Source organism: Bufo gargarizans, chromosome 2, assembly GCF_014858855.1.
Source record: "Bufo gargarizans isolate SCDJY-AF-19 chromosome 2, ASM1485885v1, whole genome shotgun sequence".
Lineage (NCBI taxonomy): Eukaryota > Metazoa > Chordata > Amphibia > Anura > Bufonidae > Bufo > Bufo gargarizans.
This window is the reverse complement of record NC_058081.1, coordinates 469,544,752-469,557,388: the sequence shown is the minus strand read 5'-3', so window position 1 is coordinate 469,557,388 and position 12,637 is coordinate 469,544,752. Positions and strand designations below refer to the sequence as shown.

The window sequence follows — 12,637 nt, the reverse complement described above, 5'->3', positions numbered from 1 at the left end:
TGTGGATAGAAATACATGGAGGCAAAAACAATAATAAATTACTGATAAAGGTTTGTTACAAGCCACCTATTGGGATTCCCAAACATTACAAGGGACCAGTAATGGAGCAGTGGTCGAGAATGTGCTGCCACTAACTTCGGCACTGAAGGAGATGGCTGAGTGCAGCACTTGGCTACCTCTGTCAACCCCATAGATCTGAATAGAGCAGCAATGCTAAAGCCCAACTGCTGCTTTATTCCAATAGGTATCCCAAGGCCTCTGTTCTCATGGTTTACGGGGGTCACAGCTTTTAGACACTTATCACCCATTCTGTGGATAGGTGCCAAGTACTGCTTGTGGGAAAGGCCATCTTCAGTACTATCTATGTACTGATCTTAATGCAAACACTTCCTCTCTTATCGTTTCTTGAGTCGAACACCAGGATCGTGAGGATACAGTAAACACATACAGTATATGTCAATAGTTTACAGACTTTAGACTGACAATGGCTATTATAAGAGATACTTGCTACAGTATCTCTGGCTCCTCAGCTTATGCACTGGTTGTTTAACTGGTCATTGTATTCCAAGACTTGGCAAGTGCTACAAAAAAATGCAGAAGGATGCTGTCAATCATAAGCCATCTCCAAAAGGTGAAGGTCTCCTTATTCCCAATCTTTGAACCCTGAAAAATGTCAGAGCTCAAAGTCTAGGTTTGGCCAGGTTGCAAGAGCATGAGGAACCAGATGGTTGCAAACAATCCGCCTAGATCCTCAGTGGAGACAACCATAAGAGCACCACAGACAGAAAAGTTCTTGTGACCAATTCTTTTGAGCAAAGGTCTCTAGGAAACAGTATGCAAAGTAGCTTTCTCATTTCAGAATGATGAAAATTGTCCCTCTAGGGCTACTTACTGAGTAAAGTCAATGCTTGACCCTTTAAACAACACTTAAGTAATATGTGTAATACAGCCCTATATAGAGGGACAGATGATAGGAAGACAGTCTGAAGTATGTCACCGTACACATAGTCTTAGGGGAGGAAGACATTTAAAAAAAGCACTTCCATCATTTTGTTTTGCTTTAGACCTAACCATATCTCTACAAGCTCAACAAGTATGTCAACAGTTCTAACTGTTGCTTCATCCCTGCTACAAGTCACTGTTTTTTCTGTACTGGTCTGAATCTTTATCTGCCTTTTCTCTCTACTATATTCATTAAAAATGACTGCTGCTGTGTGAAAATCCCATGTTGCTGCAGTTTTGCCTACGAGTCCCAGAATACTGCTGTCCTAATGTTGTTTCCATCCACTGATCCTCCTCCTGGCAGTTGGTATTGTCATCGTCCTGACAGGACCTTATGATGTCACTCGGTCATGTGACCTCTGTTTGATTAAAGGGAACCTGTCACCAAAAAATTGCTTACTAAGCTGTTAATAGTACCTTATAGTGCTGCATAGTAGTTTCCTAATGCACTTTTTCATCGTATAGCCGCATCTAGCCTCCTTGTGAAATCGATGTTTTATTCAGCCGCTGCCCCCTGCTTCAAGTCAGGTTTAAAGTCAAGGGGGCAGCGGCCTAGGCGTCCCCAATCCTGCTCTCCCCGCCTCCCGCCGCCTTTATTGACACGCCGGATCTCAGTGCCGGGACTGCGCTCCCAGCCCTCATGCACAGTAAAGGGCTGCTGTAGCGCGATCCCGGCTCCGGCTCGTACACTCAGCCGGCTTCAGTTTCGCTACTGCGCATGTGCCCGGCATCTTCTGTAACTGCGCTAGTATGTAAGGCTGGCGGCGCAATCTGCGTCTTTTTTCCCGCTTACGCCAGGGCATGCTGTAGGCGGGGAAGGGGTTGGGCCGGCAGGCCCATCTCATTTATCCATTTTAACGCTTGTTTTAGTCGTAGAAAATTGTCTAAATTTAATCCAGCTAGGAAGCCGGCTAACATTTAGACTGGTGCTGGATACACTAAAGTTACATAACACCGCCTGGAAAGGGACTTATTACTGGCTCCTAAAACGCTTGTCTTAATAAATGACCTCCAAAAATGTAACTTTATTAGTAAAGGAGGTTTAATATCTATTTGAAATGCAAGTCTAAAAAAAAAACATGGGAGTGGTTCTTTAACAGGAGATGAGACATCTAAAGTATCTGAAACCAGATATGAAGTTGTTTGGTTAATGGAGAACACTTATTACCCAAACTTGTCTATATGCTTAAGCTTCTGTGGTGTTACTTCATGTAAACCTTCTCCATTTTGAGCTTTAGTCTTGCGTTCCCAGCTGGCCTTTAATTCTTCCTTTCCTCCCTTGTCTTTAATTGTTTTCTCATCCTTAACCTGGTCAGAAAAAAGTTTAGAAGACCAAGAAAATAACAAGTAAGTTTGGTGCAGAACATAGCATGAGCCCTGACCACTAGAATAATGACTGCAAGTACGAGTTTCTTCAGTGACTTCATTCACATGGTTGCATTACTACTCCAAACTCCATACAGCACCCATAGAAACCCATGGTCATACTGTACCTCTGTAGGCCTCCGATTCTAAAAAGAGACATATGAAGAAAAATGTGTATATGAGAGGCTATTATATGGTGCTATATGGAGGACATGGAGTGCAACACCATAAGAGACCAGTGGAGTTGTTAGTATCTGTGAACAGGGGCCCATGGGTCTCTTGGCACCACTGATCACCACTTTCAACCATTTGACAGGTCTACCAGTATCCCTGATAGGCACTCTGTGCTTCTTGCAGTCTCAGTGAACATGGCATAGACTTTACTATGGTTTTAGGTGGTTACTCAGAGTCTACCACATTGGGTTTAAATATTTATAACTTTATTGATTGTTTATTCTTTGCTAAGACTAATCATTGATCATACATTGGTCAGCTTTAAACTGCTAGTATCATATTCAATGCAATTTCCTAGAAATCACTTATTAAAAGGGGCTGTCTAGTCTAGAACACCCAATGTCAAATACAGTGATCCCTCAATATGCAATGGCCTCGGGATCAACATACAATGGTCTTTCCTGGGCCATCGTAAGTTGAAACTAGACTCAACATACAGTGCCTCAAACTCAGATACAACCAATCAACATGACAATTTCTCAGGTAAAACACCTGTATTGGTTGTCTAGTAGTTCTTCTTTACAGTACAGTTTGGTACTACATGTTCTGTACTGCTCTCTATCTGTGCCAAGATGGGCTGCTTCTTTGGATGCCAGCTCAGATTAGTTCCATTTTATTTTTCTGGTACACTGTGTGCTCTACAGAGCCCTGAAGAAGCTCCTGTCCTCATCATAGAAAGTGATTTACAGTTTCCACCAGCTTGTCCTGACTCATATGTAAGGATTTCCTTTATATGTCTTAGTTATCTGCTTATACTTCCTAATTGATAATTTTCTCTCATCTTGGAATTATATTTTGGGGCTTTGGAACCAATTACTAGTTTATCATCGAGTTAGAGACTCGAGATACAATGGTTTGAACATACAATGATAATCTAGGAACCAATTAATATTGTAACTTGAGGGACTACTGTATTGTATTAGGGAATTCTGAACTATGTTCAGTGCCTTTGCCAATTAGCAGAAGCAAAGAGAGGCTACAAAATGCATCTCTTGCTCTGGAGGACCCAGCACATCCATGTGAACACAGTTCTCACATCAGTGAGGACTGTGCAATTCTTTATTTTTCTTGTAGTGGCGCTGCAGGTTAACTGAACTGGTTATTTCACAGATTACAGCTGATCGCTGGTGATCAGACTATTAGATGTAGCTAAAAGCAGAGTCTTATAGTCAGAGCAGTATGTACTTACCATACTATGCAGTATACTTGCACCACTTTGTGTTTGTAATAAAATGTAATGCAGCACAATTGGGCATTTTTATGGATTAACAAATTAGTTGTAGGAGTTTTAAGAAAGATCAGTTGTTATAGTATGTATTTAGACAGCGTATTACTGTAAATGAGCTAGTATACTGTATTACAGAGAATACTGTTAAACATTTAACACAGGGAAAATGGAAAAGTAGACTTAAAAGTACAGTTAATACACAGTAACATCTGATAGTCAAAGGGTCAGTAAACTAAAAGTACAATTATACATATTACTGTAAACTATTTAAATTGGTAAGGAGAAAGAAAATAAGTCTTAAATCTTGTTACTCTCATATGTAATAAGGCAGCCATTTTTGACAACGGGAAGTGCCGCCATATTGATTGAGCATGAATAAAATAATAATAAAAAAAAAAAAAAAAGTGGCCATATAGTTACCTCCTCTTTTTTGAAGCCAGGTCGACCTTTGTCATCTTTTTTAGCTTCAAATTTATTTTCTTTGTCTTCTCCCTTGCGTGATATTTCACAGATTTCAGAAAAGTCTATGAGATTACGAGCAGACAAGGTGCACTCTAGCATCTGCAGGCAATCTAGCGCTTGATAAAATGGCGGCGTGTTGAGTGTGGGATTCGGTTGTGTGCATGCCTGGACTTGAACCATACCACTGTTCATATGGGCGCTAATTTTATTTTCATGTCCCGTAATAATGCTAAATGCTCATTCCAGTATTGCTAGTGCCCATAGACACTAGATTGTTGCCAATTCCTGACCAAAAAAACTGTAGGATCAGTTAACAAAAAGTAATGTCTATAGCGGGCCTTGGCAAGCCTAAAAGGTCTACAAGATCTATAAGTGGACAATTTGAAAAAAAAAAAGAAAAAAAATATTCCCAGGAAACATTCTGGGGATGTGCAAGCTTGTCTTTACAGTTACTTAAAGGGGTATTCTAATTGTGAGAACTTATCCCCTATCCATCGGGGGATACATTTTAGATCAGTGGGGGTCCTACTGTTGGGCCCCCCATGTTCATGACAATGAGGGACCCACTACCCCTTAGATCAGGGTCACCCTTTCCCATCGGTGTTAGCATCCAACTTCATGCCTTTGACACCAGGTGGGATCACATGGCCCTGACTGCATGAAGAGCAAGGAGCAAAACTTGGTTTTGACTTGGTGGTCTGGTGACCAAATTTTGTCCAGTTAAATGTCCTTGGCTATTTTCTGTATATGAAATAAATGTTGGATTATTTAAGGTATGGTTTTCACACTGAAACACCATGGAAGAGTTCTTATTGAAGCTTGTGATACACACCAAATGCTTGATGCAAGCGTGCCCAAACACCAAACGTGAGGCAAATCAAACCTATAGCACTCAAAAAAATTCAGCTGAACATCTCACAAACATGCTTTATGGTCCCTCAACTAACAGGGTGTAGATAGTGATTAGTTGTGCAGTATTAGCAGTGATAGTTGTAAGCAAGGTGTTTTATGTGCAAGTACAAGTCTGAGTATTCAGCAAGATGAAAGAAAGTGACAGCAAATTTTAAAGAACTGCACGGTGTTAACAAGACCCCAAGTTATTGCTGCCATTCCATTTTTCAAAACACAGGTGCAAAATAAGTTTACAGTGGGCATAATGTACCTGCTTCCTGAGGAAGGCTGGCTGCATTTTGTCCTCCAGCTTCTTTCCTTTTACCTGTCTGTCGTCAGCTTTGACATCTTTTTTCTCTTCTCCTTTTAACTTCTCCTCTTTCTTTTTGGCTTCTAACCTACTCTTCTCTTCTGCTGCCCTTTTCTCCTCTGCTTTTTTCCTTTCCCTCTCCTCTGCAGCCTTCTTGTCCTCTGCAGCCTTCTTCTCCTCTGCTTTCCTCTTTTCCTCTGCTTTTCTTTTTTCCTCTGCCTCTAGTCTTTTCCTTTCCTCCTCTGCCCTTCTCTGTTCTGCCTTTTGTCTTTCTTCTGCTGCCCTCCTTTCTTCTTCTTCTTTTTGTTTTCTCTGTTGCTCTCTTTCCTCTGCTTCTAACTTCTCCCTTTCAAACTCCGCTTTTCTCTCTGCCTCAAGCCTTTCCCTTTCTGCTGCCTCCCGTCTTGCCTCTTCTTCAAGTCTGTCCCTTTCCTCAGCTTCTTTCCTTTCTGCTTCTATTCTTTCTCTCCATGCTGCCTCCTGTCTTGTTTCTGCCTCCAGCCTCTCTCTTTCTTCAGCAGCCCTTTTTTCTGCTTCATCTCTTTGCCTCTCTGCTGTCTCTTGTATTGCTTCTTGCTCAAGTGTTTCCCTTTCCTCAGCTGATTCTCTAATTTCTTCTGCCTCTCTCTGCTCATGCTCCCTCTCACTGTCTCTTGTGATGATGGCTTCTATCCTCACCTCACCATGTTTCTCAACTGTAGACATCTCCACATTCTTAATTTGGAAAGTTACTTCTACCTGATTCTCCTCTATGTGAGGTTCCTCAGGTGCTTCTTCTTGTATATCCTGCTTGACCTCAACCTCTTCTGTTTCTACATGTTCTACTTCTTCCTCTTTTCTGTCATTCGTCTTGAAGGACTTGTCAACAGTTTCAGTCTCTTCAACTTCATGTTGGCCTGTATAAGATTCATTATTGTGTTCTTTAGGCGAGGTATCATTTTCTTGGACTTCATTTTCTCCATTTCTACTACTTTTTGTGATAGAAATAGTTTCGTTGAGTGTAATAGATATGGTTGGGTCTAACTCTTTCTGCCGTTCCAGAGCTTCTTTTAGACGTTTCTGACGTCTCTCTTCTCTTTTGGCCAGTCTCTCCAGCAATGCACCTTCATCATCCACTGAAAGGTCAGTGTTTAGTATTGAAGAAGACTTGGTCTCGTCTCCTGTGATGCTGTAAAAAGAAATTAAAAGTTTAGGTACAATAAATAGATCTGGACAATTTGGTTTCACATTTATTGACCATGACCAGACAGACCCCTACCTTACTAGCAGCATCCAGAGGTTGGTTGAACTAACAACTAATCTATAGTTCTCCAGCATCCCATTCTGCTCTTGCAGAAAGATCTCTGTTTTTGTTAATGTTTTCTCATGAGTTTTACCATAAGAAGGTGAAATATTATGGAGGAAAAACATCCTGCATATTTATTGGTAAACTAAATAATAGAAAAGAGGCTCCCCTCTCTCAAACTGGTCCCATGATTATGCTGTTGAGGGCAAGAAGGACTAATGTTTATTTTAATGACCCATTGGCCAATTTGTCACCCTCTTGTTTGCCAACAATGCAGTTCTCCTGGATGGCGGAGACCATAACAGGTTGACCACCCAATAGCACAGGAGATAGAATCTTCAAGGGCACACGGTTCATATGCCATTGAACATACAGACGTGGACAAAATTGTTGGTACCCTTTGGTCAATGAAAGAAAAAGTCACAATGGTCACAGAAATAACTTTAATCTGACAAAAGTAATAATAAATTAAAATTCTATAAATGTTAACCAATGAAAGTCAGACATTGTTTTTCAACCATGCTTCAACAGAATTATGTAAAAAAATAAACTCATGAAACAGGCATGGACAAAAATGATGGTACCCCTAACTTAATATTTTGTTGCGCAACCTTTTGAGGCAATCACTGCAATCAAACGCTTCCTGTAACTGTCAATGAGACATCTGCACCTCTCAGCAGGTATTTTGGCCCACTCCTCATGAGCAAACTGCTCCAGTTGTGTCCGGTTTGAAGGGTGCCTTTTCCAGACTGCATGTTTCAGCTCCTTCCAAAGATGCTCAATAGGATTGAGGTCAGGGCTCATAGAAGGCCACTTTAGAATAGTCCAATTTTTTCCTCTTAGCCATTCTTGGGTGTTTTTAGCGGTGTGTTTTGGGTCATTGTCCTGTTGCAAGACCCATGACCTGCGACTGAGACCAAGCTTTCTGACACTGGCTAGTACATTTCTCTCTAGAATTCCTTGATAGTCTTGAGATTTCATTGTACCCTGCACAGATTCAAGACACCCTGTGCCAGACGCAGCAAAGCAGCCCCAGAACATAACAGAGCCTCCTCCATGTTTCACAGTAGGGACAGTGTTCTTTTCTTGATATGCTTCATTTTTTCGTCTGTGAACATACAGCTGATGTGCCTTGGCAAAAACTTCGATTTTTGTCTCATCTGTCCACAGGACATTCTCCCAGAAGCTTTGTGGCTTGTCAACATGTAGTTTGGCATATTCCAGTCTTGCTTTTTTATGATTCGTTTTCAACAATGGTGTCCTCCTTGGTCGTCTCCCATGTAGTCCACTTTGGCTCAAACAACGACGGATGGTGCGATCTGACACTGATGTTCCTTGAGCATGAAGTTCACCTTGAATCTCTTTAGAAGTCTTTCTAGGCTCTTTTGTTACCATTCGGATTATCCGTCTCTTAGATTTGTCATCAATTTTCCTCCTGCGGCCACGTCCAGGGAGGTTGGCTACAGTCCCATGGATCTTAAACTTATGAATAATATGTGCAACTGTACTCACAGGAACATCTAGTTGCTTGGAGATGGTCTTATAGCCTTTACCTTTAACATGCTTGTCTATAATTTTCTTTCTGATCTCTTGAGACAGCTCTTTCCTTTGCTTCCTCTGGTCCATGTCGAGTGTGGTACACACCATATCACCAAACAACACAGTGATTACCTGGAGCCATATATATAGGCCCAATGGCTGATTACAAGGTTGTAGACACCTGTGATGCTAATTAGTGGACACACCTTGAATTAACATGTCCCTTTGGTCACATTATGTTCTGTGTTTTCTAGGGGTACCATCATTTTTGTCCATGCCTGTTTCATGAGTTTATTTTTTACATAATTCTGTTGAAGCATGGTTGAAAAACAATGTCTGACTTTCATTGGTTAACATTTATAGAATTTTAATTTATTATTACTTTTGTCAGATTAAAGTTATTTCTGTGACCATTGTGACTTTTTCTTTCATTGACCAAAGGGTACCAACAATTTTGTCCACGTCTGTATAAGGTGATTCTGTGTATTCTCTGGGTGACAATCTACAGTATATGGCTGCAAATACAACCCATATAGGAGTGTGAATAACTCCAAAAAGGTGCCATAGGCACTTGTACATTGTTATTAGCTACTAATCTACTATGCTGCAGTACCATAGCAGTACCACAACTGCTGCAAAAAACAGATAGACAAGTAAAACACATCTAGTGGGTACCACACAACTATCCACACCTATCGTTCCACTGACACCACCTCAGTAATAGGGTATCCTTGATACAGCTTAGCACAAAGAATCATTCATTACCTAGCTTTCCTTTCTGCTGTCCTCCAGATCCACGGCATATTCCTCCCTTAATCTGCGGGGGTTTAAATCCAGGGTGCTATGACAGGTAGTTATGTTAGGAGTGTGCCCCGACTAGCGGCTCAACTCCTTTCCCTATACCTGAAGCTAAAACTCCAAAGGAGGACTAATTGACGTTACTATAGAGCTATGGATGCCTGTTAGAGCTGTGGAATGATACCCTATTACTGAGGTGGTGCCAGTGGAGCGATACATGTGGATGGTTGTGCGATATCCATATAGGAGTTTGTCATGCTACGTCATTAGAGTCCTGAATAGTAATTTGCTATGTTATGCAGCAATAACTAATAACGTTTCATTGCATAATAATAAGGTACTGTGGATTTGAGAATGGAATGACAACTCCTACTAACATTTGTTAAATAACCCAACACTTGTAAAATCCCAGCTACTAATCTAACTAATCCACCCAGTGACATTTTAGATGAGGTTGTTCTCTCCTGGATCTCATGCTTTGGCTGCACTCTGATTGTCCCACAATTTGGGCCTACTTGAGGATCACAAGGTCTTCTGGTCTGCCAGTCCAACCAAGAATGTGCCAATAATACTCTCTACCATGAAGTGAAGTGATTTTTCTGTATCACTTTAGGTATGGGTCACAATATCATATTAAACCAGGAATGGATTATACATTTGTACAATGTGTGATAGTCTATCGCTTGTGGGGAACTCATGGTTCTAAGCCAGTTAAAACACTCCCTAAAGGTGGTATTCCAAATATAGAAAATTCAGGCATATCGCTAAAATGTATCCTAATTAGCTGAAAAGGTGAGGGTTCCACTGTTCTGATCTCTATCTTTTGAACATCCCTTGATGTGCTCTTGGGCTATGCATATCCCAGCTGCAAAGGGGTAAATGTGTGTAGGGGGAGGGTAAACACATGTGAGGCATTCTACATTTTCTGTGGATTATCCATCATACTGCAGCCCAAGTTTATCATGGTACTAGTCATATGTAAAAGGCCAATGACCTTTAATGTTGGTGTTTCAGACCACTCGGTTTACCTTTGAAAATTGAACAGCAAAATGTGCCCTCTACCATATCCGGAAAAACTGATCCGGTATTTATTTTTTTCACAGATTTAATGGTCTGCGCATGCGCGGACGGAAAGAACTAATCCGTTTTGCCGAAACACTTGGGGCCAGATCCGGTATTGAGCTTCTGTGACGGAACTCAACACCAGAAAAGAAAAACGCTAGTGTGAAAGTACCCCAATACAGTAGAGAACATAAGTGTGCTGGATTTACCTATTCTGAGTTCCATCATGCCCTTCTGAGTCATCCTTATTTAGCCGTTGCCGTTCTTGGCGAGCCCTTCGGCGTCTCTCTCTTGCAGCTTCTTCTTCATCATCGTCATTTCTCTCATAGGTTACTCTACAGCATAAAAAAAGTGCAGCTTTAGAACATACAGATCATTTCTCAGGTATGCATTTTGCACAGTCCATGCATAATATTCTCTGTAGGAACAAAACTATGTCCTGCAGAGCATCATGCTGGGAATACTAGTGTTGTCTGCAGATAAATGTGCAATAGAAATGAGTAAATATACCAAGAGGTCGTACAGAGTGCATTTGAATTGAATTATCACATTTGATGGTCAATGGAACATATAGAGACTTGTGCCAGTACAGAACTGTATTATGATCCTAGCTGCTACATGATCCGGACGGAATCTTAGATAAATGGACCCTTCTGATGATACATAATGGTCTCCAAAACATTTCATGTTCCCCTAGTTCTGAGTAAGTGCTCTTTAGTACATACCATTAGCCAATAAAAGTATTTAACCAATACTACAAAGATATTGGGGGCAATTTATCAAAACTGGTATAAAAAAACAAAAAAGGCTTAGTTGCCCATAGCCACCAATCAGATTTCACCTTTCATTTTTCTGAGCTCCTTTGGAAAGAAAAGGTGGAATTTTTTTGGTTGCTATGGGCAACTAAGCCAGTTTCCCTTCATACCAGTTTTAATAAATCACCCCAATCTCCCAGTGGGAATGTTTCCCTTTTACTGACCGCCAAAAACAGACAATAGAGGACAATTTATGAAAATCAGCACAATTAAAACACGGACTCTGCTCATAGCAACCAACCAGATGAACCTTTGAACTATGGAAAAACCAAGAACCCACTTGGTCATCAAAGGACAAACATTTCATAGGGTCAAAAAGTCCAAAACATCTCAGGTTCATTTATTAGATGCATTTATACCGGTCAAACCAGCCACCAGTATTCTATAACATAGGGTCAAAAGCTAATGATCATGCTCCCCTGTCATGAAGAATTACGGGAAAATAGGCTTTCACGTGAAAAAAAAGCAAAGAAAATATCCTATGCTCTGGATTATTTAGATTATTTTATTTTTTTTAAAACCAAACCTGTTATCCATCTCTTGTCTCCTTCCTCCTCATACCAGCAGTTCTCCAAAGCAAAGGATACAGTTTCCTAACTGAAGCGGTTTCCTTTTCTTTGGGCTGATAACCTAATATGTTGCATTAAAAATGTATGCAAGGCAATGTAAGCCATATAAAATACTGGAGGCCCTCCAGCCAAGTCACTTTCTTAGACAATTAAGTGCTCTTTAACAAAAAAAAAAGGAAACATTCTTGTGACCTGGGTCTTCTCTACCTGAGGCCTTTCCCAAGTCACGGAGCCAGAAAGGAGCTAAAAAAAAGAAATCCTAGCAAGTCATGCAGGGTATTAACCTTTGCTTGTAAAAGTGGTGGAGGTGGTGGGGTGGGGTATTTTAGTTGCAGTAGGGGGTTGTCCGATTTGGACAATCTCTTTGTTGAAAGAGTACTGTGCCAATAAAGCGATGACAGGATATCCTGTTGCTAGGACCCCCAGCAATCAGCTGTAAACTGTGGGAGAAACCATCTGCAAATGTTCAATTTCCCAAGAGCGCATCCAAAGGGAAAAGGTAATAACAGGTCCTCTAGAGATGCTTTTTGTAGCTGCTATCCAGTCTTGTTAATAGATGAGGGAGATCCACTGTATATCAATCATAGACTGGCAGTCAATTAAAACAATTGCATTGTTTCAATGATTCTCGCAGTCCTTATTCCTACTACCACCTCGTACTCTGGCTGCTGAAGCCACTCATCTGGTTATAGGATGTATAAATTGGCTCAATAAAAAAACAAAGCTCTAATATGGCTACCATAACAAGATGAGCACATGTGTAGGCCTCACATGAGCAGAACATGTGGGGGTCAGAGTGTTGAGATTCTCACCGATCATTAAAATAGATAGACACCTTCACACAGAGCACAGAAGACAGGCTCATAGACTTTCTAATGAAACATCTTTTTAAGCAGCAAGGAGAGACAGTGTGTGAGTGAATATAGCTAATTTTAGTGATCCATGAGGGTCTCAGGATTCAAACCCCCACCCATCAAAACCTTTTATATGTCTCTATGACATATCAAAAATTTGTTTGAAGTACAGGTATACTTTAAAGAACTTTATTTGCAGGAACTGAAATACCCAATTTATCAA

The 12,637-nt window shown here is 40.8% G+C and overlaps 1 protein-coding gene and 1 long non-coding RNA gene across 6 annotated transcripts in view; one reads left to right on the top strand and one right to left on the bottom strand.

Moving 5' to 3' along the window:
- The window catches only part of CALD1 (caldesmon 1), a 174,442-nt gene that overhangs the window by 27,894 nt on the left and 133,911 nt on the right, over positions 1-12,637 (bottom strand). For 4 of the 5 annotated variants that reach the window (XM_044281057.1, XM_044281059.1, XM_044281058.1 and 1 more), the window contains 4 exons: positions 10,386-10,511; positions 5,454-6,660; positions 4,250-4,321; positions 2,171-2,310 (listed from right to left, as the gene is read on the bottom strand). In XM_044281057.1, the coding sequence (XP_044136992.1) occupies positions 2,171-2,310; positions 4,250-4,321; positions 5,454-6,660; positions 10,386-10,511 (1,545 nt within the window). The remainder of the gene's footprint in view (positions 1-2,170; positions 2,311-4,249; positions 4,322-5,453; positions 6,661-10,385; positions 10,512-12,637) is intronic. The other variant, XM_044281061.1, reaches the window with a different exon arrangement.
- LOC122928324 overlaps positions 1-12,637 on the top strand; it is a 51,040-nt gene that overhangs the window by 24,407 nt on the left and 13,996 nt on the right. The window lies entirely within an intron of this gene.